This window comes from Eucalyptus grandis, chromosome 8 (genome assembly GCF_016545825.1).
Source record: "Eucalyptus grandis isolate ANBG69807.140 chromosome 8, ASM1654582v1, whole genome shotgun sequence".
Classification (NCBI taxonomy): Eukaryota; Viridiplantae; Streptophyta; class Magnoliopsida; order Myrtales; family Myrtaceae; genus Eucalyptus; species Eucalyptus grandis.
The window spans coordinates 3,954,536-3,981,083 of record NC_052619.1 but is presented as its reverse complement, the minus strand read 5'-3'; the positions used below and the strand labels follow the sequence as shown (position 1 = coordinate 3,981,083).

General features: G+C 39.4%; 3 protein-coding genes across 3 annotated transcripts; 1 reads left to right on the top strand and 2 right to left on the bottom strand.

Annotated features, from left to right (window-relative positions):
- The first annotated feature begins 6,664 nt into the window (after nucleotides 1-6,664).
- LOC104456296 (prolyl-tRNA synthetase associated domain-containing protein 1) lies at nucleotides 6,665-12,796 on the top strand. Its single transcript, XM_039300966.1, has 13 exons — nucleotides 6,665-6,769; nucleotides 6,814-6,862; nucleotides 7,206-7,265; nucleotides 7,379-7,432; nucleotides 7,937-7,997; nucleotides 8,117-8,193; nucleotides 8,624-8,673; nucleotides 9,893-9,975; nucleotides 10,327-10,397; nucleotides 10,484-10,640; nucleotides 11,979-12,121; nucleotides 12,212-12,310; nucleotides 12,465-12,796. Exons 2-13 carry the CDS (start codon nucleotides 6,824-6,826, stop codon nucleotides 12,534-12,536), a joined length of 966 nt encoding a protein of 321 aa, XP_039156900.1. The 5' UTR covers nucleotides 6,665-6,769; nucleotides 6,814-6,823; the 3' UTR covers nucleotides 12,537-12,796.
- A 1,324-nt stretch (nucleotides 12,797-14,120) lies between these two features.
- LOC104456295 (putative lipid-transfer protein DIR1) lies at nucleotides 14,121-14,851 on the bottom strand. Its single transcript, XM_010071059.3, has one exon. It carries the CDS (start codon nucleotides 14,834-14,836, stop codon nucleotides 14,321-14,323), a length of 516 nt encoding a protein of 171 aa, XP_010069361.2. The 5' UTR covers nucleotides 14,837-14,851; the 3' UTR covers nucleotides 14,121-14,320.
- Nucleotides 14,852-22,991: 8,140 nt separating this feature from the next.
- Nucleotides 22,992-24,906, bottom strand: LOC104456291 (UDP-glycosyltransferase 92A1). The gene has a single exon (XM_010071056.3). It carries the CDS (start codon nucleotides 24,779-24,781, stop codon nucleotides 23,225-23,227), a length of 1,557 nt encoding a protein of 518 aa, XP_010069358.2. The 5' UTR covers nucleotides 24,782-24,906; the 3' UTR covers nucleotides 22,992-23,224.
- Between the last annotated feature and the right edge of the window lie 1,642 nt (nucleotides 24,907-26,548).

The window sequence follows — 26,548 nt, the reverse complement described above, 5'->3', positions numbered from 1 at the left end:
CCTTTTGGCTAGTCGCTAGCCTTGGCCATGGTCAACTACTAGCTAAACAAGGGGTGGCGACCTCTCCGGAGTGTCATTGGCTCTTGGTGACACCGAGCCATGGTGAGGATCGTCGACCCGAGTCTTATCGTGGCTGGGCAAGGCTCGGCCTCACCAAGCCAGGGCGAGGTCAAGTCTCATTGGTGGCTTGGCGAGACCGACCTTGCGCCGCTTGGGTGAGGTCAAGTCTCACTTGGCCACCGGTGAGGCTTGGTCTTGCCTAGATTTGGCAAGGCCGAGGCTCGCTTGGTATAGGCGAGCTCGCAAGGACCTCGCTCTGGCCTAGCGAGCCTTCGGCAAGCTTGCCAAACCTTGCTAGCCATCGTGGCCGACAACCGGCTACAAAAAAGAGGGGGAAGAAGAGAAAAATATAATAAAAGTATAAAAAAAAAATAAGAATATTACCAAACACATTTCTATCTTAGGAATATAAATTTTGGATAGTTATCAAGCATGTTCTTTTACTCATAAATTGTTCCCGAGAATAGAATTAAAAAAAAAAATTACTGATAAAAAATTGTTCTCGAAAATAATCGTTACCAAACACGCCATAAATCTATTAAGCCAATAGAATTATATGCCATTTGATATGTACTCTTCTGAATATGAGTCCTAGATATATCAACCATGTGACTTGTACCCGAACCATCATATATGGACTCGGCCCAAAGGCCTCCATTTGCCACCACAAAATGAGGCCTCGAGATCTAAGTCTCTCTAACAACAACTATCGTGATAAACCCAACAAACATTCAAGGGATAATTGCCTTATAATTGTTTAAAATGCAACGCAATACTATTTGTTATAACCGATTAAATTAAACTGAAATAATAACTCCGAGAAATCGATAATAAATTTAATAATGACCAAGTCAATGAACAAATATATTGAATAAATTTTCTTAACAACTAAAGATGATTGAATTTGATATAAATCCATTTGTGCCTTACGAAATCACTATAAAATTATAATAAAATTAAATAAGAGGTGAAGCACCAATTGTTAAATCTCCTTAAGGCATTAGTTCTTGCTAGACTAAAGTACAGCCCAAGTGCCAAAACTTGGCACGGAGGAATACTTAAGTACCAAAAGTTTCGAAAGAAACACTTAAGTGCCAAAATCGAAGCAAAATTGATCACTTAAGTGCAAATTCGGCTAAATTACCGACATGGCAATTTTCGGTGAAGTGAGTGCAAAACGGCGTTATTCCTTGTCGACGTGGCTAAAAATGCAAAACGACATCGTTTTTGTCTATGATGTGTAAATAATTAATATAAAAATTAATTAAATTAAATTAAAAATTAAATTTATATAAAATATTTTATAAAATAAAATACTTAAAAAAAAAAAAAGGGAGGCAAACAGAGGGATAAGCCTCACCGCCGCTGGGGAAGGGCAAGCGACGGAGGGGGAGGGTCGGCGGGGTCGCGGCCCTTGGCCGACTAGTGGCAAGGACCTATGAGCCTTTGCTGAATTTGGGCAAGGGCCGGTAGGCCCTCGGCGCCCCCCCCGCCGTTGCCGAGAAGGGTTGGCAACGCTGGACAACTAGCGGCGAGGGCCCGCAAGCCCTCGCCCAAATCTAGGGTGAGGGTTGCGGCCTTTGCCCTAGATCCGGCGAAGGCTTGCGGCCCGCCACGGGTCGGCCGGGTCGGCGATTTGGGCTGAGGGCTCGTGAGCCCTCGCCGTCGGTCGGCCAAGGGTTGGTGACACCGGCCGATCCTCCCCTTTGTCGCCGGCCATTCCCGATGGGCGGCGAGGGGGCTCGCCTCAACCGCCTCCCTTCGCCCCCTCTTTTTTAAGTTTTTAATTTTAAGTTTTTTTAATTTTAATTTTAAAATATTTTTAATAGATTTAGCTTTAAATTTAATTTAATTGATTTTTATATTAATTATTTACCATGTAGAGACAAAATGATGTCGTTTTTGCATTTTTTAGCCACGTCAGCGTGCAAAATGATGTTGCTTTGCACTCACATCATTGGAAAATTGACACGTCAGCAATTTGACCGGATTTTGGCCGTATTAGCACTTTTTTTTTTATCGGATCCGTATTAGCCCTTAAATGATTAATTTTGCTCCGATTTTTGCACTTTAAATATCCTTCCGTGCCAAGTTTTGGCACTTGGCCTATACTTTAGTCGTTCCTACTACGGTTCTTTATAGATTTACAAACTATGCTCCCAAAATACAATACTTCGAACCTATTTGTATAAACACTACGCAAATGGGACTCAATCGAATTTTTCCTCAAATTGACACACTTAGAGAAATTATTGCATACTCTTCCTCTCTTTTCTTTCTTTGAAGAGTAATGGTTTTAATTTATAGAGTTTGAAAGGACATGAACCGAAGATTCATGAATGAAAGGACATGAACTCAAGAATGAAAGCACATGAACGGACATATCAATTAAAAGCAAAGAAACTGATGCAGAAAACTTAAAGACATGAACTGAAGAAAACATATTAGTTTTGCTCCACTTTTATTGAGCCATTAACCCATAGTTACAACAATCCCAGCCATTAATCCAGATGTCTTCGTTCTTGAAGGAGCTTCAGATCGAGTTCTCACAGTATGAGCATCCCCCATCGTTTTGACTGTTGAAGCTCAAGTACGAAAGGACAGAGACAAATTGGTCTGTGGCTCATTTTGTCCTTGACCTTCGGCTCCGGAGAAGATTTCGTCACGAGATTCTGTCTTCCTAGGCAGTCTCGATGCGGCTTCCGCGCGAGCGATCAACATGTCAAGCAATGGGGGCTTATCCGCATCGCGAACGGGCCGCTTAGAGCGCCGAGAGTACAAGTGGACAAGCGGCAGGTTAACTACACAGGGACACTCGGGATAACCGTGAGCGTCGCCATCTTCGTCGATCTCAACTTCAGGGCCATCCGATCGATTGGCGATGGGGGGAAGCGTGCTGACCTCATTCTTTTTTGACATGAGCGCGGACGATCCCCTGACGAACAGATAGGGCGTCGTGGCCGAGTAGACGTCCGTTAAGCGAGACGTAGCAAACGGGGGTCGCCGTGTGCACGTCAACGTTGGTGTCCTCTTCCGTAGATTCCGATTGTCTCGTCGAAAAAGCAATGGAAGAGCGACAGCAACTTCCCAGAAAACCAAAGTCCCCACAAAATCGAAGTGGGTTTTCCTCTCTCTCGAATCTGTAAATGCGAACTCTCTTCACTCCCTTTCTCTCTCTCTCTCTCTCTCTCTCTCTCTCTCTCTCTACGAGAGTGTATCAATCCTATGCGAGTGAAGGGAAGAATTGAGAAATACGATTTGGGGTTGGGGTTTTAAAGCGAATTGGGGGGAGCTTTTCTTTTGTCATGTTTTAAAATATCATTCGGAGAAATTTAGATAGTAAGAAAATGATTATGTTGGGTATGATCTTTTCACATAAAAATAAATGTATGTCACTCAAAATCGATGTGGTCCGAGGCATGAAGTAGAGGTGACGGAAATTATAGACCTGTATGCCAGAAAAAGGCCGACGGTGGGCGACGGCGATAGTTGTGATGAGGTGACGGCTGCGAGGTTTGAGCGAGTGGCGGCTCGACTCAATCCAAGCAACGGCACTAAGGAGAGAGACATGCGTGTGACGAGCATGGCACCATCAACGAATGTTCCTCTCTTATTGCCAGTCGCCCGTCACCAACGTCACAGTAGTCACACAATCGCCAGCGACAGTGGCAACATAGGGTTAGAGGGGACGACTCGATTGGACTAGAGCAAAGGCATTGGGGAGAGAGAAATGCGCGTGGCGAGCATGGCGCCCATCCTCACACGTTCCCTCTCTCCGTTGCTAGTTGCGCCACTAGGGTCATGGTCGTGCAACCACCGTGACCCCAATCCGCAACCTAAGAAAATGGTGAGTGGTTCGGAGTGTCTTCCTGTAATGTCCGAATATTTATAATCATATTCCGTCTTTATCCTATCCGACGCAAGAATGACTAGACCATGGCCTGTTTCTTGTATTGTCATTTGTCTTTGATCCATCAAATAATGCATAAATTATTATGCCCACTATCTTAGTAAGAGTAAAAATGCAATACAAATATGTGGTTTTGTTCACTTTGAGAGAACAAAGGCGTTAACCCAAACTTTTTTTTTTTTTAAGATCAAGGTTAAATTTAATGATTTGAGTTTTGGAACTGTTGGTTGCGGTCTCATAAAATTTTCACATGATATTAGAATAATTTATTTCGAGTTAAATATTTTTAGATTCCTATTTGTCTTTCATATTATATATTGTCTAATCTATGTGTGAGAGTGTTAAAACCTTTTATATATTACTCATGTAAAATAGATGTTTATGTTCCACAAAAATTTCTAAAATAGATATATGTCTCTCATTCTTGCTATTCTACGTTTCATCGCCCGAATGCTTCCTTTCATTCTATTGGTCCAAGCACTTATTTTTACTTTTTCAATTAACCCAACGTATTTTAAAATGGCATTTTTTATAAGATAATCTTTATGGAAATAGGAAGATACCATAGATTTCCCCCTTTTCATGATTATGGAAGGGAAGTTGATAATTGTTAATTCCATAAAGGGAAGTATTCTCACATAATCTCAAGAAAGTTAATAATTGTTAATACCATAAAGGTAGTTGATATCCCCTTTTTATGATTATGCAAGGGAAGTTGATAAGTATTAATTCCATAAAGGGAAATAATCTCATCCAATCTCAAGGAAGGATAATAATTGTTAATACCATAAAAGGCAATACTCACGCCCAATTTGAAAGAAAGTTAATGATTGTTATTATCATAATGGGTAATATTTTAATACACTCTGATTTGAGAAACTCTTTCAGCCATTTCTAATTTGTGGGTGATATGATCCATATTAAATAATTTATCGAGAAATAAGGTTGTAAGAAAATATGAAGCTACCATATATGAGTATATTCCATTTATTAAGTTTCAAATTCTATCATTTGTCCTTATCCCGTGTGATTCATATCCAATTTATGTCCAAAAGGACATCTTTTAGGGTAACAAATGGATTTCCTGTTTTACCAATTTCTTGAGACCATAGAGAACAATATTTTCATACAATTTGAAAGAAAGTTAATAATTGTTAGTATCATAAAAGGGTTATATTTATTTTGAGAAAAACTTTTCCAGCCATATCTTTGATTTGTGGCCAATATTATCCATCTTAAATAACTTACTAAGAAATATGGTTATAGGAAAATGTGAAGTTACCATAAATTAGTACTTTGCACTTCTTGAATTTTAAATTCTATCCTCCGTCCTAATCCTCTATGAATCATATCCAATTCATATCTAGAAAAGACATCTTTTAAGGTAACAAATTGATTTTTTTCAAGGAGAGGATGGATTGTCTTACCTTAAACTCGCTTTAAGAATTTATTTTATTGCCCATTGCCCACTTGACTAGATCTCCAATTTATTTAACATATAAAAGATAATACGAAATTCTTATTAAAATCTTCAAATATATTAATGAGAAAATCCTATCATCATGATTCGTGGATTGTCAGTTATTGATTGGTTAGATAGCTTTAACCTTTTCATATAAACAAAGTTGCGATATTTTTTTTTTCAATTTCTCTCCTTTCTTATTAATTCTTTTATTTGTCCACCTTTTGCATGCTTTTAATCCTTATTTATTTTATAGATTTTTTTTTACTTTCATTTGTTTTATTCCTTGAGCTATCCTTTTGTAGTAGAAAACTTATCTATTGTATTTTTTTTTCTCAATCCATTTGTGTGTCCATTTATTAACTTAAGGTTTTTTTTTTCACCTTAAATTATTTTGATTAGTCCTGAGATATATATTTTTATTTATTAAAATTTAAGTGAAATCAACTCAATAAATAACTATATTTTTTTTTTTGTATTTTAGATAAAAGGTATCATTTTCACATCACTTTGAGATTTTATTCTACTTTTCCTTATCGTAAATATTACATCGCTAGTTGTTTTAGTAATTAATTGTTAATCATAGTCTAATGAGAACCTAAAACAACGTCATACATATTATTTTGTTAGCTGAAAATGATAATTTAGCCGAAGTTACTTGTTATATAGAAAATGTGAAAACCACTAGAGTACTAAAAATTATAATATGGATATGTGCACTAAAAGTCTTAAAATTATTTATAAAAATGCAATTGATTCCTAAAACTTAATAAAAAATGTAATCAAATTTTAAAACTTATCAAATTAATATAATCAAGTTATTTCGTCAACCTGGTTGATAGAAAATGCTGACTTGATTTTTTGAATATTTTCTCTTTTCTATAAAATGATGGTGTGGCTAAATGATGTCATTTTGATCAAAATATAATTTTCAATACAAATTTTTTATTAATAGAATATAAATTTATTAAGAGAAGGAGGAAGAAGAAGAAGAAACCGGTAACGACGAGAACAAAAAAGAAGAAGAATTGTTAGCATTTTTTGTTAATCAAGTTAAATGAAATTAATGAAATGACTTAATTGCACCAACTTGATGAGTTTTAAAATATGATTATACTTTTTATAAATTTAGACATTTAATTGCATTTTTTTGACAAGTTTTAGATTTACGCGAATATCCAATGATAATAAAAGACAAAACGGGGCACCCGAGGCCTGCCATACGTCGTCGTCCCGCGTCCATCGTTGTCTGTAACCTATCTCCCACCCTCGCCGCTCTCGCGTTCTTCCTCCCTCCCGCGCCGCCGCGACCTGCAAGTTCTCCATCGATATCCGTCGATCGATCGATCGATCGAGAGAGAGAGGGCGAGAGGGCGAGGGTGACGTCAGCCATGGGGTACACGAAGGACCAGCTGCTCGCTCGTCTACAGGTAAATAATCCCCCGCCCGCTCGAGACCCGTCCCAATCTCCGCACTCGACCCGCCGTTCTCGGCCGGTTCTGTGGCCGGCTCACTCGCCGCCGACGATCATCGATGCACACGCGATCGCGAGCTTCGAGAAATTCGCTTCCTTTTCTCTCGCCCTCTTACTCTTGGTGTTCAATCTTCATCTGTTTTGAATCGTATGCGTAGCGATCCTGCATTGCAGACTAGCTAATGTAGTAGCGTAATCTACGGCCGACTTGAAGTGTACCGCCTTGTTCTGTTAATCCCGACCGTTAATCCGGATGTTCTTTTTTTTTTTTTTTTTTTTTTTTTTTTGGGTTCTTGCAGGAGCTTCGGATTGAGTTCTCGAAGTACGAACATCCGGTCGTTTTGACTGTGGAGGCTCAGGTATGCGGGGGCCGAGCAAATTGGGTCGCGTCCCATGTCGTCGTTCGCCTCTTTTTGTCTTTTCGGTTCTGGGGAGAGTTTGTCTTACTGGGTTTTTTGTTTGGTTTGATCAGGCGAAACATGTTGGAAATGTGGGTGCTTCCCTCAGTAAGAACTTGTTCTTGAAGGTACGGCCGATGACTCCGGGCATTCGGTGAATTTGAAGATTTGGTGTTGGGAATAAGATCCATGATTGTTTTCTGGTGACTTGTACTTCTATAGCATACATTTGTGTTGTGGTAAATCTTGCATTTTGACCTGAATCACCTTCGCTTTGTTTGCAACATGGCATGAAAATTTTGATGATTTAGGACTAGGCTTTTGATTAAATTTTGGAATCTAGTTATGCCAAGTTGCTTCTTGAAAGTTTATCGCTACCCCTATGGAAACTAGGACTAAGGGATGAAACATATGGCATATCTATCTACCTCTTTCTTGCTTCATTGTCCATATTTAGCTAATTGAATGCTCTTCATTAAAGCAATGTGGGTACAATGAATTAAAGAAATATTGAATATGTTGTAAGAGATAGGCCCTCAGTAGTAATCTTTTGCTTGTTTGAAGGGTGTTGTCACTAAGCGGGTATTGCCATATTAATCAGGCCAATAATTTGCTCTCACTTATGTTTGCAGGACAAGAAACAAAGGTTCTACATTGTCTCTGCTCTTGCAGATACTAAAGTAGATCTGAAAGGTATACAACCTATTATACAGTTTAATGAATTTGTAAATTTGAATGGCAATAACTATATAACCATAAACTCTTCTTTTTTGGACTTCTATGTTTAAGAAGGAATTTTTGTGTTTGATCAGTTCTGTCACAACGGCTTGGTCTGGGGAAAGGAGGTTTGAGAATGGCACCAGAAGAAGCATTAGGTGAGATACTTCAGGTTGGTATATATATATATTGATTTGAAGTTCTTCTCCTCCCTCTAAGGTTTAGTTATATACTTCCATTTCCTCCCATACTATCTTTCATTCTTTTTATCTTAAAGTGATTTCATGAAGCACCTTTTATTTCTTTTATTTGTTTCTTTGCACTTACGATGATTGGTAAGTATTTTGGGACAATGAATCTGTGTCCATGTTAAGTTCCATATGCCAGTTTTACTTCTTCTGATGAAAGATAAGTTATGACTCTTGTGAGGTGTATGTACTCTTAGTGGTCTGCTTATTTTGGTTTCTCGAATCAAAGGAAGCACTCGACATTCTTTTTCTTTTCTTTTGGAAAAATCTCAATCCTCATAAAAATTTGATGGTTGATTTTAGTATGTGGGTATTACATTCTCTGATCTTCTGCCTTTTTATGGTGTCCTCTAGGTGCCTCTTGGTTGTGTGACTCCTTTTGCCTTAGTAAATGAATCGGCAAGGTATTAATCTATTCTTGCTTAATTCATATCTTGACAATCGTATTTCTGTGCGTTCCCTTTTTGTCGATTTTTTGGGGTGGCGAAACAGTTGTTGGAATGCAAACTTTTCTGCATATATCTATTAAATGAACAGCATTCCTTTGGAAATTGCAGAAGGGCATCTTATCAGACATGTCCTCAACAATCTAGGACTGATTAATAGTTGTAGTACCGAAACCAATCGTTCAATTCCCCATTCTCAAAGCAATCACCAACCTTACAGTTTCTTCTAGGCTCTAGCATGAGGAATTGAAGAACCATGGTACAAAAATCTCACAGTAGCTCCATCGTCATACCAAACCCATTCAAATGCTAAACAGAAGAACCATGTACTGGTTTCAACTGCAGATTCAAATGTTTAACAGAAAAAATCATGTTCCAATTCCATGAACAGAAGCTAGTATCTGGTCTTAGAAAAAAGGAAGTTAGGGTTTTTTAGTTTCTATCTCTCAGGCTTTACAAATGGAGCCTCTAAATGCTCTTTATTTATGCTATTGAGTAAACATGCAGCCTCTAGTATTTTCTATTTCCTTACTCTCGAAGATCCTACAATATTTGCAATTGCCATTGAGCAAGGAGTGATATTCCTATGCCATGTAGGACAAAGCTCGTTCACCCAACAAGGGGTCCTGAATTAGAGAAAGCATCCCTTTTTCATTGGGATATTGCTGAAAATAATCAAAATTGGAAACACACACAGGTGCATAGACGCCCACGTGCACACATGTTGATGATACATCTGTGCATGTGCATTTGCACAATTGGACATACAAACATGTACATATTGATTTTACACCTTGATTTTGGAAATGTAATTTACTCTTATGTTTTGGAAATCTAACAGATTATTTAAGATCCTTCCACATAATGGAACAAATAGAATCAACAACAAGATGAATATATTTCATGTCCTGCTGGCATAAGCATATAGATCCAATGAAGAGTTTGAACAGGCACATAATGAAATTTTTTTCTTTGAACACTAATGGGTTGAGACCTGGTGAAAAAAAATGGTAACTTTAACAATTTCCTTGAGTTTATTTGTCCCTGATGTACCTTTTGTAAAGGCTTTTATTGATGTTCAAATCTCCATATCAATCCCATATAGTAGTCATTAGTATTTCTTCATATATCATTTATATCACGTTATGCAATCTTACATTTGTCTTTTCTGTTGAAGACATGTCTCGTTGCTGCTTGATCAGGGATTTAAGTCCCAACAGGGATGCCTCTTTCATCCGCTGTCAAATGACACATCAATATGTAAGCAAGTCTTACCATCCATAATTACTCTGGCATTGTCTAGCCCTTTGATTTCAATTATCCAGCATACTCAACAAAGTTAAACCTTTTCTTCTCTAGCCAGCATCCACTTCGTGTCTTCTTGCTTATATTTGGCTTTCCTTTTGGGTTTCTTGGTTACTCTTCCTGATAAGTTGAAGATACTTGTATAATATAGGAGCAGACATCTCTGAATTGTGTAAGACGATTAACATTTTGTTCACTAATTGGGCCACTTCCAGTTGCATTCTACCCGATGCCATAGTAGTTTTGTGCATTTCTTGATAAAGTGAAGACTGAATTAATATTTAACACGTGACTTTGTGTTTCCAGCTCTTAATACCCTCAGTCTCGACAAGTTCCTGAAATCAATCGGAAGAGATCCCTCATATGTCGATCTGGAGGTACTTTGAGTTCCGCTTGCTTATTGATTAAACCAATGGTTTCTCATTATTAGATTATTTAAAGAAGAAAACTGTGTTCCTTTCAGGCTAACCCTAAAGTAGGGAAGGATCAGCCACCCGATTTGGCTGCTCTTGTTCCGTCTGACTCCATCGTCTTGCCAGAATTTGCTGAAGGAGCACCTCCATCAGAACATTCCAATGAGAATCATGCTGCAACAGATGTTAAGCCGAAGGCAGTTAAAGGTAAAATCTTGTCTTGCGGCAAAAATGAGGAGTGCAATTATGGTATTTTGTATTGGTTTTGCATTCATTGAGGTCAAATTCAATAGCTGTAGCATTTTGTGCATGTCTTTATGGAAGCATTTGAAATTGAGAATGTATTCTAAACATGGTTACGAGCATAATTTGCAGCAGATGTGCATTTTTATCGTGCAATTGCCTAGATGGATGTGGCCTACTGGTGGCAATTGTGTACTTTGTCCTATATAGATCAGGATTCATCAATCAGTTGTTCTATTCATAGTTTGAGTGCTTTTGCTTCTTTATTTTTGCCTTTTAAATTGAAGAGTTGGCATAGTTTCTGAAGTAAATTCAGTCAAGTACAACTGTCATAAAGTATATTTAGCTAATTCTCATGTTTTTCTCAAGCATTGTACATGATCTGCAATCCATCTTTCTGTTGAATTGATATTGGCCCTATTGGGCTCTTGCTTTCTTTGATTATTTGAAAGCTTGGGTGACATTGCTGCAACACTGGTAAATTGAAAGGTTTTCATTATGCAGACTACTGGCAGATGGATTTACATGTTTAAGAGTTAGCATTATATCTTCCCTTAGCGGAAAACTAAAAGCCATGTTCTGTAGAGTTAGCATCAGATCTTCCCATGTGGAAAACTAAAAGCCATGTTCGGTAGAGTTAGCATCAGATCTTCCCTTAGCAGAAAACTAAAAGCCATGTTCTGTAGAGTTAGCATCAGATCTTCCCTTAGTGGAAATCTAAAAGTCACATTCTGTAGGCTCTTATCACCTCCTTTCCCTTTCCTTTTTTCGTGCCTAAGCAGTAAGCAGTCAGACTTGGATGAAGTTGGATTAACTTTTTCTGGATTTGGAACATGTGGATTGGCAAATAGTGCCAGAATTTGGACATCATTCCCTGGGCGTGTAAAATGATGGATCATAGATAATCGTTTTTGCTCTATGAATGTTGTCAATTCAGATTCTGTGGTCTTGTCAGCTACTTTGTATTTTCAACTATAGGATGATATGCTCCTGTTTCCTTGTCATATCATGTTAACATAGGCAGAAATTGGTCCAACCTAGAGTAACACTGCTCCAACAAATTCCTGAAGCTCACATTATTTCTCATGGAGAGGAGATGGGGGCATGTGTGCATTAGTTGAGTTTGCATGCTTGGTTCATTCACATTTTCTTGATCGGAAAGAGTGCTTAACCTTGTTTTTGCAAACTACGGAATGCCGCCTTTTGGTTTCCTGGGACGGTGGTTGAATTCTTCTCTGATCTATGCATGGCTCTTTGATCATTCTTATCATGTACTAAAATCATCATCTTAAAATGATGTAGCCAAGGCTGTTAAGACGCCTGCTGTGGCTGAAAAGGTCAAGGATAAATCTTCAACAGGAGTGCTTCCATCCATTTCCTTCACTGATGCAGGGCAGTTTGTGGAAGAAATTCTAGATAAGACGTCAGCTATATTGCTTTCAGAGGTAATCAGTCTGTTGTGCCTTTGCTCATTGGTCAGTATGTTAACCAAGAAATCAGAACTTTCCTTTATTAATAGCGCGTAAATACCACAGATTCGGGACGACACTGTTAGGCAACATGGAGAACAATTGGGAGCAGTGGTTTCGGATACCCTCAGAAAGCGTCTGAGCTCCGAGTTGAAAAACCTCGCTGTAAGCGTCTCTGCACATGATGTACCTTAGTCAAGATGTAGTAAAGCAGATAATCTGTACCCCGGCAACCTACTTTGATAATCTTAATTGTTGTGTTTCCTTCTGTCAGTTTTCAGCATAGTATTTCTCATTCTCTGTGCTAATGGTTTTGCAGATTATGTTCAAGAATACTGCTTATACCGAAGGTTTCCACGCTGGTACTCGTCACCAACCAAAGCGTCCGTGAGCTTCATTAGTTAGTCACTCTGTTGGTTTTCAGTCTTCATTGATACTGGAATGTCATTACACCTGACGTGCTAATCATGCCACATTTTTCTCCTTTTCTTGTCTACTGGTCATGGAAACATATGGCCGATAATGCAGCCTGAAGGAATTCTTGTATTTCGAAAGATATAGGAAGGTGGTTCACACAAGCAAACGTGTCATTTTGTGAGCTAATCTTGTTTCCGTTGATTCTGCGATGCAATTGTGTGTTGGAATTTGTTATCTGCCCCTCTACCTGTAAAAGTAGTCTTGGCAGAGTTGAGAGCCATGTCAAGCTCATCATTTTGTCGAATAATGTCTATGAGTTGAAGCTCTAAGTCCTTGGTGAGAGCTCACTTGAACCAAGGTGGTAATACAAAATTGTAGAAAATCACTTGATGAAAATCTGTCTAAAAATGTAAATAGTTAGATAAGTCTCTTGTGAATCTGGACAAACTACGAGATGCTACCGCATCAAACTACAAGATGCTACCGCATTGTGGGAGGTCCATTTCAATCTTTCATATGAAAGTAATTTCACTGACTTGTCGGCTCAATATCCCTAGTCGAAAGACACTGTGCGAAGATGCTACTGCATTATGGGAGGTCCTTTTCCATCTTGCGTACGCAGTATGTAACTTTGATTTAACGGAAAGGGATGAAACGAAAGTGATGTTAGGTAAAATCCCAAATGGTTATCTTTACTGGCTATGGTCAACCTGGCATGATGCCTTAGTTTTCTGTCTTCTTCTTAGTGTGGAAGTAACTGCACGGAATTGCCTGACAATGACCAAACCAAATTTTACCATTTCAAGGGTACATGCGTTTGTACCAATCAAATATCGAAGTTCAAATAGACAAGAAATAAAGGGTTGAAAATTATATCGAATTTCATGAAAAAGATGGGTGAAATCTCTAATTGCATACTATTATGAAGATTAAGATACAACCCTCGAGTCGATCTATACAATTGAAAAGAGAATTAGCTCAAGTATATATGCAGTTGATCTCGAATCATAGGCTTAGAATCCAAGCTTTGATTTTCTTGGGATTTCGAGTCTTACTCCGACAGAACTCGATTGATGAGATTTGATGAAGTAAGATCGTTAGAATTTCCTTGATTATTATTAGGAATTTTTGAGAGTCATATCTTGGACTCGAGAGAAATTTCATTAGCTATTTTAACGATGTTTTCCCATCTAATGATGATGATGCCCTCGTCATGCCCTGTTTGTTGAGGTGATGAGAGCATCTACGGTGGATATCCAATTTCTCATTAAAGTTGGAGTCGTGTCAAATCAATCGATCTCTTTTGAATTTGAATTATAACAAATCATTCAACTTCATTTGAGTTTTGATTGGATAAGTGGAAGTTTGCATGTAATTCATTTTATTGGGCAATATTTATTTAACCAAATAATTTGCCAAATAGTGGGGCAATGTCAGAGCTCGAAAGTTCAATTGGACAACGACGCTAAAGTGTATATGACATTTGACGTCCTATCATCAGCTTTAATTTTCGCCGATGAAGAGAGAGAGAGAGAGAGAGAGAGAGAGTCATACACGCTTGACTACTAATATCATTTGGATTATTGTAAGCTGGTATCATTGAGTGAGCAACAGCTCACAAAAGGGTGTATTAATTAAACAAAGCACACAGGAAATAAGCACTCAATGAAAAAGCATAGTACACGATTTGCATTATTCTCAAGCATAGGGCTAGTAGTTTCTCTCCAACCCCACCGACACCGGCACAGTGCAATGTCATCAGCATGTGGGGGCATTAGGGATCTGGCACTTGCTGGGGAGCTGCATCGCGAGCTTCGGGTTGACCCCGACCGAGGGCAGGATCGGCGAGTTCTTGTACTGGCAGAAGCACTTCAAGTTGGCGTGCGAGAGCCCCGTGCAGCATGCGCTCGTGGGGGGTGGCGGGTTTGGCGGCGTCGCGGCCGGCTTGCAAGCCATCAACTCCGAATAGGACATGTTGCATATGGTCTGAGCATTGGCGCAGCAAGCGATCGCGACCATCAATCCCAAGAGAATCACCGCCTTCTTGTTGGTTGCCTCCATCTTCTTGTGGTGGTCTAAGTGACTGACGGACGCGCTCGAATGACAGGAGAGAGTCTTCTCTAATATGAGGGCTATGCTCAGTTCTTGGCCACGAGAGGAGTGATGTTTCGTCTGCTTTATATAGAGAATCGACCAGGGATCGTTTGGGGATTGCCCGTGAACATATATTGTCCCTAAGTAGATCACCACTTGCACTGTGGTGTCACGGGCCATGCATACTTGCGGTCACAAGAGGAGTCAATTATCATCGTTGATCCTTGTTGCCGAAAGGAGTTATTTTGCTTTGTCCACACGTTGTTTGTTATTTTTCCACTCGCGTGTAGACTTGATGTAAGGTGAATGGCTACGTTTGGTGTTTCTTGGATTCTTGAAACATTGATCGAACCGTCTTGTGACGGAAGGGATTCCTATATAGACCTCTTTCGTTAGCTGTAGCGAAGAGATTAAGACAAAGTAATCATCGTGACTAGACTTTGGAGAAACTAGGCTTAGGTTTAGGGCTCATCTACATCCACTAAGGTCACGCATTTCGTTTTCTGGATTCTAGTCGCGGGAATTGCAAGGACACCCTCGTGTTTTTTTTGCTCAATGTATTAATAAAGACGTCTTTCTAACTAATTTTAAAAGAAATCGTAATTTTCTCCATCCCTGATTAGAGGAACTCCTACAACTCTTTTGGTAGTGAATTACAAGCATCGACAATATACGCATAAATAATCACGATTTGCACATGGATGACGTTCTTATAAATAACTCGCCACTCAAATGCCTCAAATCAATTTTACATGGAGGAAAACACAAGCCATTTTAAGCTGCCTGCCAATTCTTTTTCGTTCCGTGACCCTCTCAGGGTGAAAACACAAGTCCTCATTCCCACCTCATGCCCTACACCTTGTAAGGCAAATTACTATTGGCATCCCAAATCTCGGTCCTAATTTTGGAGGCAGTGTAAATTAACCAACTCAGATTTCGTCTTTAGGGGTGATCGGTTTCAAGATAGGTCGGTTTTTATCTTGGAATTGGACCGAACATGTTAGTTTCTCTTTTGTGGAAATGAGAACTGACTCACCCAATCTTGGAAAGAGATCGAACTAGACCAATTAGTTTGATTTGATTTTAGGTTGATCTTGGAATTGGTAATTCTTTTTTTCTTTTTTTTTTTGTTTTTTGGTTTCTTCTATTCCCGGCATCTTGAACTCCAAAAACTTCACGTTGCCTTTCGCTTGCATTTGGCGATGTTGCTTCCACCATCTGCTAAAGCAATTGTACCTGTATTATGTTTTGATGAATTCAAATGGTTTCACCTTCCATTTTGTTCTTTTGCTTATCAATTTTTGTTTATACCTTTCATATGCATCTTCTTGGTTAAAGAGCTACAAGCGGGAGCTTTCCAACATTAAAAGTAAAAGAAAGAGCATTATTTTCGATTTTTTGTTAGATAAATGTTTACATGATTGGGGTTTTGCGCTTATTGATGATCGACTAATTTTCAATTGGATTTTGTAGTCATTACTCTATCATATGGCATCATATGTTAAATAATAATAAGATGCATATGTATATGGACAAACAAATTTGTAGTCATTACTCTATTTCTTCTTAAGGTCAAAGTGGAAGGTAACCCAAGCATTTTTTACTCTTTAAGAGAAAAAGAATTATAAAAAAGAAAGTATATCAGTCCGGTGCGATTGCAACCTGGAATTTAATGAAGAATCATTGGTTCCAAATTTTGGGATCAGTCCGGTGCGATTGCAACCTGGAATTTAATGAAGAATCATTGGTTCCAAATTTTGGGAACTATGAACTGCCTAAAATTGGTTGATTCGATCTGGTTCGAGTTAGAATCGGATCAATGCTCACCCTTATTTGCCATTATTTTCATCACTCAATATTGGATGCCATGTGGATGACTCTCTTATCCAGAAAGTTGCTTTTCTTTTTATTATCCGGATCTACATATACTTAGTCTATCATTACCGTTGAGCACATGAGTTCCACATGCCGACGACCATGATTGCTTTGAGTCCATGGACCCGAGTCTACGGAAGAGTTTCTCCTCTAATCTTACTAACAAAAAATAAATAAATAAATAGATATATTGATTTTATGAACAACTTAGTAGACATAATCAATTACAACGTCCGTAAAAACTAAATAAGAAACCTAGTTTCTTAGTGGGATAAATGGAAGTCGCATTGTTTTTTTTTTTATAGTTATATATGATTGACATTATTTGTTAGATTAATGATGCGTTTGGTAATATTTCTGCTCTCAGGAGTAATTTCTATAATTGTAAAGATTTTTTATTCCTAGAATAGCAAAAAAATAGAAATATGTTTGGTATGACCTTAAAAATTTATATTCCCAATTCTTTTCATTTAATTATAAAAATGTTAGTGGATATTCAACAATTCATGTTTGGATAAAACTGAACTTTTGTAAGGATTTAAATGATCAAGATATTCTAAGATGGCCTCAGAAAATCCAACGTGATAGTTAGTCAAAGGTGAATGGTTGGAAATGGTAGCAGAAAGCCCCATTGGTTGATAACTTATAATAGTGATAATAAATCTTTTTTTTTTTGGGTTAACTGATAGTAAATCTTTAGGCATTACAATTAACAATTACATAGAACTTTTGAGCTTTTTAACTACAAGAAAAAGAGCAAACGTTGCTTGGTATAATGGGCAATGATGGAACAACTAAGGATGGAGATGATCCTAAAGTTGGTCTGCTTATTTGCACAGACTTATCAAACCTTCAAATAAATGACATCGAAAATCCAAGACCACAGGCTTATTCGACTCTTGTAAACACAAGACAAATGGTAATGCAAAGGACTTGTCCAGAGCCATCTAACTTTTAATTAAAACATAATTATAGATGATCTTAAAGGATGTTTCCAATAGAATCTTAAGGGAAGAAGGTTCGAGTTGTCAAGCTTTCATGACCTAGCATTATCTCTAAAAGAAAACAGCATTAAATAATTCATATAGTAAAATCCCAAAAGCTTAGATTTTTGTTCTTTTTTTTGTTTCAAGGAACAAAAGAACATAAAAAAGTAATAAAATGGTTACTAAACGAGGCCAGGTCTTGGTAGCAAAATGGGGGGAATTATTTGATCAATTACAAATCTATTGTATAAATGTCAATTCAGCTTTGAATTTTTTTTAATTATAACGATTTAGTCCTAAAACTTTTCAAGAAATTCTAATTGACCCTTTTGACCAATTATCATTGGAAATTGTGGACTTGGCAGTGTGCCATGTAAAGTAGCTGGCAATGACTAAACTGCCATGTTAGTGATTTTTAGTGAAAATTGATCGAAATGACTACATTAAAATTTTACGTAAAAATTTAGGATTAAATTGAGAAAAAATGAAAATTTTATTAAAGACTGAATTAATATCTATACAATTGATTCATGATTGATTGGGTAAATTTTCCCATACAAAATGATTATTGACTATAACCATTACACCGAGCATGAAATAAATTTGATTCTATATATCCTTAGGTGCCATGAATCACCTTGCTTGGATAATTTACTCTAATTTTATCTCACGTCTGTTAGTAGTGGCTTAACAAACCTATGTATTTCTATATTTCTTTCGCCTTTATGTATAGAGCTCGCATGTTTCGGGCTTTCACGATCCTACCGGTCTCTGAGTGAGATTATAGTGTAGTAAGACTGAGCTATGATCCGTGTTGCTCTTTAACGACTTAGGCTATTATAATAAGTGACCATGTACCGATAACGTTCGACATCCGTCCACTATATTTGCTATTTGCTATTTAAAAGAATTAAAATCTTTAAAGCGTTACTTATCCAACCATTTACAATTTGAGATATGATTAACTACAACATAGTAATCTCATGACACTGAAAAAATGTTCCGCTCAAAATATTTTTGTTATTGTTTTTTTTTTTGCCCCAAAAAAGTGGATCCCGTTTTTTGTTGAGTTTCATTGTGGCCTACACTATGTCCATTCTCAATTTGAGATATGAGATATTATGACGTTGTAATCTCATGATGCACCTGAAAAATTCCGTGAATAATTACCGGACACATGAAAAATATGTCAGACGTATAATACAATATTTTCGTTTAATATATGCTTAATTTTATAGTGGAATCTTTCAAGATGGGATTATTAAGCATACACTATAGAGATTGGACATCATGTGAATCAAAAGCACACTGTAAAGCCTGTGACGTCCCACACTGTAGAGCCTTCTCGGCTGCTTGTCTTGCCTGCTTTTGTGTTCCATAAATTATGTATAACTACTAGACCACGTGTTTATTCTATAGTGTTATTTGCCTAGCAAACCAAGAAAAGTACACAGTATTCGTGAAAAATACCATAATGCTAATTTATTCAACAACAAGAGCAAAATCCTAATTCTTCCCTTCTATGGCAAATTAAAAGGTCCATGACTCACTTCCTGCCATCGAATCACTTATGAGGAATTAGTCTGAATTTAAACTATTGAAAATGGTAGGTTCCAGATCCTACATCGGTTTCTCCAAATATGATGTTTCATATTGAATTTGGTATATTTATTAGGTCGACATAATATTTACTCCTCTGCTAGGTAAAAATTTCCACACTCAAAGGTCCAAAAAGTCAAATGCAATCACCAAACTTGTCATGGTCATGTTGGCTTCTTTCTTACAAATAGTTCATGGAATTTTTTTAGATAGTGTGAAAACACGGATGTCCTATTCATTCGAGTCAATCATTCCGCGTTAGGTGACCTAAATCTTTTATCTTGTCTTCCAATATAATGACACGACGTTCATGGAGTCATCTGAAATGGTCCCCACAAACTCATCCATGGCCCTCACGCTGGACCCCTTCTAATTATCACCAACTTCTGTCCCAGCTTCCCTCATTTGTTCCATCCCCTCATGGGCCTTCCTCTTCATCTCCCTTCCTTTGCCCTCCTTTATCATCACCAGATGGACTACCCGTTTCACTTCCTCGGCGTCGATGCTGCTCTCGGCTCCGCACTTTAGCTCCACTCGCACCCCCATCTCCTTAACCATCAGCTTCACATTGTATGCCTGCTCGGCCGCCATCGACCATCCTACAATCGGTACTCCCTTGGTCAGGCTCTCCATGGTCGAGTTCCAACCTGCAGTGGCTCAGAAACGCCCATGTCAAGCTGTTCGAGAGGATCTCCAATTGCAGGGCCCAATTCCGCACTAGCAAGCTCTGTTTGTTCCTAGCCACTTGGGCCACAAACCCCGGCGGCAAGCACTCTGGAAGGAACGCGCCCTTAATATTGAAAGCGAGTGGCCGCATAATGACCTAAATGAAATACTTGCCAGTCGATTCCAATCCAATGGCTAATTGCATAATCTGGATTGGACTCATAGTGCTCTGAGAACCAAAGGAAACGTACAAGACAGAGTTTGGACCATGGGAGATGAGGAAGTCTAGGCAGTTCTCTCGGGACACTATGCACCTGGATTGACTTTGGTCTCGGATTTGTAGGGACTGATGATGACATCTGAACCACGTAAGGAAGGATTAATGGGCCAATGGCCCAAACAGGAAGCTTCAAGTACTTCCTCAAGAGGCCAAGCCCGAGAGGCTCAATTTCCTCAACTGATTGCACAACCAATCATCTGAGGCCGAAGAGAGGTTGGTCTGAACGTGAATGAAGCTGGACCAGTGGCGATGTCCGTGGACTATCCAAAGAGCTCGTCAGGGATTATGCAAAGAGACGGGCAGCCCTCTTCGGCGGTTATGCGGAAAGGAGGTGCTCGACGGGAATGGCGAGAGACATGGACGAATGGAACGGTGTGTCACCATCTGATCAGGCGGCAAGTTCTCGGTGCTCTCGGTCGGAGCTGCAGAATGGAAGCTCGTTGAGGCAGATACCGGAGTCCTTGGCGTCTGGGGACATGGTGGAGCTTAGGTAGTGGAGGTTGAGTGGGGTGGTGGCAAGGGGGATTTGACGGCGGATTCGGCCGGTGGGGGTGAGGAAGGGGATGAGGTGGCCATGGGCCATAAAGGCAGCATCACTGGGTGGCCATGACATTGGAATTGAGATTGTGAACCATTCAATTTGCATTCGGTGAAAGTACAATAGTGGGTCAATCACAATAACATGAATCCAAAAACTTGTGTCATTTATGCATACGAATTCTAAAACTTTTATATAGGTTCATTTGAGTTATAAAGCTTGCATAGAAAATTCACATAGAGAACTATTAAATTAATGTTTGGAATTTGAATTCGAATATTGATTTATTAAATCGAATTTGTTAAGAAAGATTTTCCAAGTGGATTATAAATCGGATGAGAAATTTTCTCCTTATTAGACTTTCTTTTGGATGTGCAAAAGAAAGCAAAGGAAAGAAAGAAGTTGATCTGCCACTACAAGACAAAATAGGAAATATAACATAAATGATAAAGTAGGGGTTTCACTTTTATGAAGCCAAATTCGTATTGAAGAGCACATGGTGAGTCTAGGTCAAATTGTTGACTCTGGGCATCCATGTTTAATGGCAAAACTTTGGGATTTCTTGTTCTGGGAGTGTGGAACCGCGGAAACCTAAAAGTGCCACGTGACGAAGAAAAAGGCGGAAGCTGCAAGTCTAGGAGAAGCGTCATGCCGCACGAAGCCTTGAATAAGAATGCGATCTGTAGATACGTGGATCAAAGACGAACGCTGAAGTTCTTGATTTTGGCGTACGTAGAACATTTTGTTTGAGTTTGAATGCCTGATAATTTTGTGCCGTGAGTTTACATCAAAGTAAATTATCTATTTATAAACACTTTTGAGTTTGGGCTTAAATTTAGGTATGGACAACATTTGAACGTGTGATCGATTGTAAACTTTGATTATCTGATTATAGTGATTATTTACTGCCGGCATCCAAGTATCGGTAGCAAATAATCATTATAATAAGAGAATCAAAATTTACAATCGCTTACACGTTCAGGTATTTCCCACATCTAAATTAAAGTCCAAACTCAAAAGTGTTTATAAATAGATAATTTACTTGGACGTAAATTCACAGCACAAAATTATCGAGCATTCAAGCTCAAACAAAATGTTTTACGTACGCTAAAATCAAGAACTCCAACGTTCATCTTTGATCCGTATATGTACAAATCGCATTCTTATTCAAGGCTTCGTGTGGCGTGACGCTTCTCCTAGACTTGCGACTTCCGCCTTTTTCTTCGTCATGTGGCACTTTTAGGTTTCCGCGGTTCCACACTCCCAGAACAAGAAATCCCAAAGTTTTGCCATTAAACGTGGATGCCCAGAGTCAACAATTTGACCTAGACTCACCATGTGCTCTTCAATACGAATTTGGCTTCATAAAAGTGAAACCCCTACTTTATCATTTATGTTATATTTCCTATTTTGTCTTGTAGTGGCAGATCAACTTCTTTCTTCCTTTGCTTTCTTTTGCACATCCAAAAGAAAGTCTAATAAGGAGAAAATTTCTCATCCGATTTATAATCCACTTGGAAAATCTTTCTTAACAAATTCGATTTAATAAATCAATATTTGAATTCAAACTCCAAACATTAATTTAATAGTTCTCTACGTGAATTTTCTGTGCAAGCTTTATAACTCAAATGAACCTCCATAAAAGTTTTAGAATTCGTACGCATAAATGACGCAAGTTTTTGGATTCATGTTAATGTGATTGACCCACTATTGTACTTTCACCGATTGCAGATAATTACCGGTTTGGATCATTCAATAATGTGAACTGGCCCTGCATCTTCCTTGGCATATGAGATTCACAAAGTATTTTATGAGTTCAGAAATTGTCTATCCAAATTCGGCATCTTCATCGTAAAAAGGCACACAATTTGATCACATTCGCTAAAATGGTGGAACATATATTGCAGTTTCCACGATTTGGATTCTAAAGAGTACAGATCTGCGTAAGGGCAGTGATGGAAAAATTAATCTTTAGCGATTTGGTTTTTGGGGAAAATTTCATTTGATATTAAACGTGAGATAATTCTTGCATTTGATATAATTTCCCGGACCAAAGTAAACGTAATTTTCGGGACTATAATTATGTCAGGTCGCTAGTGTCCCATCCGTATTATGTCTTGGGTAAATGAGAGGTAGATGAGCCTTAAAAGCCGCAGCAATTTAGGTGGTTGTCGCGGTCTGGATGTGTTCGGTGGCGAATTGTGAATGACAACACGATGAGGTTTTTGCTTAGGGTTTCATGTTCGCAAACGCTGCATATGAAATCCCCGAACAATCTGACCAAAAAAAAAAAAAAAAAAAAAAAAAAAAATCCCCGAACAAGGACGACATTTGAAGTTGTCGCACCTCAAAACTTCATAAATATCATCAGACACATAAGGTAAGGATTGGACGAACAAAATATTTTCTTAATTAATACAGGCAGAATCTTCCAAGACAATACTGTTAAGCATAGAAGTTAGATTGTACGCGAATAAAAAGTGCTGCTTGAAAAAAAGTGCAAAGTCCTAATCCTTCGGTTCCATTGCTTGAGGACATAACCGTGACCCACGAAACTATTTGACTCGATTAACATGTGCCCAGTGAAACGAATTTCTAGTTTTTTCGTATAATTTACCGACCCTTCACGAGCGATGATTGACCTGAAGGAATGAAAATGTACCATTTGTGGAATCGCCTAGAATGGTCCTCACGAATTCATCCATGGCCTTGAGGCTAGAACCCTTGTCATCATCACTGCCTTCCTTCACAGCTTGCCTCATCTGTGCCATCACTGCAGTGGCCCTCTTCCGCATCTCCCCTCCTTTTCCTTCCTCTTCCATCACCGTTTCGATCACCCGCTTCACGTCCTCGGCTTCGATCTGGCTCTCGACCCCGCGCGTAAGCTCGACGCACACCCCCATCTCCTCCACCATCATCTTGGCGTTGTAGGCCTGCTCGCCCGCCATCGGCCACCCCATGATGGGCATCCCCTGGCTTAAGCTCTCCACGGTCGAGTTCCACCCGCAGTGGCTTAGGAATGCTCCCGTCGAGCTGTGCGAGAGGATATCTAATTGCGGTGCCCAATTTCGCACTAGCAAGCCCTGCTTGCTCCTGGTCACTCGGTCCTCGAACCCCGGGGGCAGCCACTCGGGTTGGAACTCGCCCTTAATATCGAAACCGAGTGGTGGCCTAATGACCCAAAGAAAAGGCTTGCCACTTGATTCTAAACCAATGGCCAACTGCATCATCTGGCTAGGACTTATAGTGTTTTGTGAACCAAAGGAAATATACAAAACAGAGTTTGGACTATGTGAACCGAGGAAGTCTAGGCATTTCTCTGGGGACACCCCAAAAACTTTTCCTGTATGTTTTTGGAGGGATTTTGATCTAGAGTTAGGAGAGATTGGTGATGATTTTTGGAGCATGTGAGGAGGGACTAGTGGACCAATGGCCCAAACAGGGAGCTTCAAGTACTTCCTCAAGAGATCGAACCCAAGAGGCTCAATTTCCTCAACTGAGTTGCACAACCAACCATCCGAGGCCAGAAAGAGCTTGAGCTGAACCTGAAAGAACTTGGACCACTGGTCGGTAGTGTCCGCCTCGCGGATGAACCGGTGGAGCTGAGAGCGGTGGAACCGGCACCGTTCAGGAAATCCGGGCACCGAGAACTCCTCAGCATCAGTTGAGCTGTGCGGGAGGTGAAGCCAGACGGAGAGGTAGGCCAGAGTGCCATATGCGCCGCCCGTGGTGAAGGCGATGCTCTTCGTCCCAAGCCTCCTGGCGACGTCCACGGACCAACCGAAGAACACATCCGAGATCACGCAAAGAGGTGGCCGGCCCTCTTCGGCAGTTATGTTGGAGATGAGGCGCTCTACCGGAGCAGCGAGGGAAATAGACGCGTGGAAAAGTGTCCCCATCTGACTGAGTGGCAAGTTCTCAGTGTTCTCGGTGTCGGGTGGCAAGCCATGGTCGGAGCTGCGGAATGGGAGCTCGTGGAGGCGGATTCCGGAGTCATCATCGTCAGGGGACGTGGTGGAGCGGATGTACCGGAGGTTGAGAGTGGTGGCGGCGAGAGTGACAGCAAAGGGGGTTTGGCGGCGGATGCGGTGGGCGAGGGCGAGGAAGGGGATGAGATGGCCATGTGCCATGAAAGGTAGCATCACTATGTGGCCATGAGATTGAGATTTCAAATCATCCATTGGGTCCGGTTGGTTCCAAGAGAACCTCCTCTCAGTATGTCGCTGTTATATGCTCAGAAAGGGAAAACATCGAGCGGTTCAAGATAGGGAGTTTGTTTGGTATTTTGTGGTTGTGCTTGGTATTGCTCCTCCTGCGAAAGCTTTTATGTAGGACTGCAAGAGTCCATTGTGTGGCGTCCACTGAGCCACGCCACTATGGTCAAGGCACTCTGTCCTAACTTTTCAGGGTACAAAATATCACGTGCGACATCACATAGGACCCGTTTACTTGCGGATGAACTGTGGCAGAACAGGCCATTGCGCTGCCGTGCTCTTCTGCTTGCTCTTTATCTTTTCGGCGGTTGTGATAAACCTGAACACGCCGCCCGAGAAATAACTCACTCTCTTCCCGGAAGTCTCGCCTGGATTTGACGGGTGGAGTAGATGGAGCTGCGAAAGACCCGACGACCATTTGAAAATAAAAAGATTGTCATTGTCCGATGGGAAGTGTTTAGACTAGGCTGTAGTTTTAAGTGTCGACAACAATGCAATAGTGTACTTGACAACAGCTTGTTAAGATATTGAAGTGGATTTTTGACATATTTTTATCGCTTGAGCTAGTGTTACTAACCTTCTTAATCTCAATAAGGGTCTAATGATTTAATTTTCAACACTTAATTTAAATGACCTATGACGAATTATAAAGTTACTCTTAAAAAAATGACTTGTTAAATTTTTAGTAGGTGATGAATACAGTCCCATCTTGTCTGAAATACTCACATTTCACTTTGTGTAGATTCTGTTCATTGTGAGATGAAGATGTGAATTACTATCTCAACACATTAAAATTCTCCCTTGTGCAGAGTTTGAGATTTGGCTCGGATTAGGCATGAGAATTTGATCCGAGGGCAAATAAAATGTCTCAATAATATTTGAATTCAACAATTCCATGCTCTCCTAACGTCTTCCATCCTTGCCTAGAGGTCCTCTTTTCTCCTTTGCATATGCAAACCATTTGTGTTGATATTACCAATCTCGATACCTTTTAGTGGCGATCCAAACATCCATTTTAACAAGGGGACCTATTTTATCAACAACTTATGGTTCAAATGACGATATGCAGTAGGACTTTTCAACTAAAAGATCAAAAGCCGAAAAGTTTTTTTTTTCGTCCTCTATCTTCTCTCTCCATGGTCTTCTTCAAGCTTCAACCATGGGGAGTTTTGAGCTAGTTTCTTTCTCCCCTCCATTCGTTGTTGATTTTATTTGAACTTTCTTGTTCTTTTCTTCTTTTTTCTTCTCTCCCAATCAATATTAGAGAGCTCTATTCTTATGATTTAATTCTAGATTTGGGAGTTTGAGTTCTAATCTCGTTCTAAACTTAGGAGTTCTTCTATTGTGATTTCGATCTAAAAGTTTAATGATGCTTTTGGGGATTCGATACCTTGTGCTCTATTTGTGTACAGGTCCTCCACTTCCAATTTCAATGATGATCATAGGATCTCTAGCATCTCATTGAACAACATAGATTTGCTCTTTGAAAAGATAAATCTATGTTTATTCAACTTGTTATGGTTGTGTCCATATAGTGATGTGTACAGGAAGTCGACCTTAGACACACACTGCCACCTAGTTATGTCGAAGTTGTTGGTGAAGGAATTTTGGTTGTGTACTCATTACTGACGATGAAACAAGATTCAATGATCAATCGTTGATTATTTTACTTGATAGATTCATTCTTACAAAATAAATATGTGCTTAACCCTATTGATAGTTAAGTGATCATTT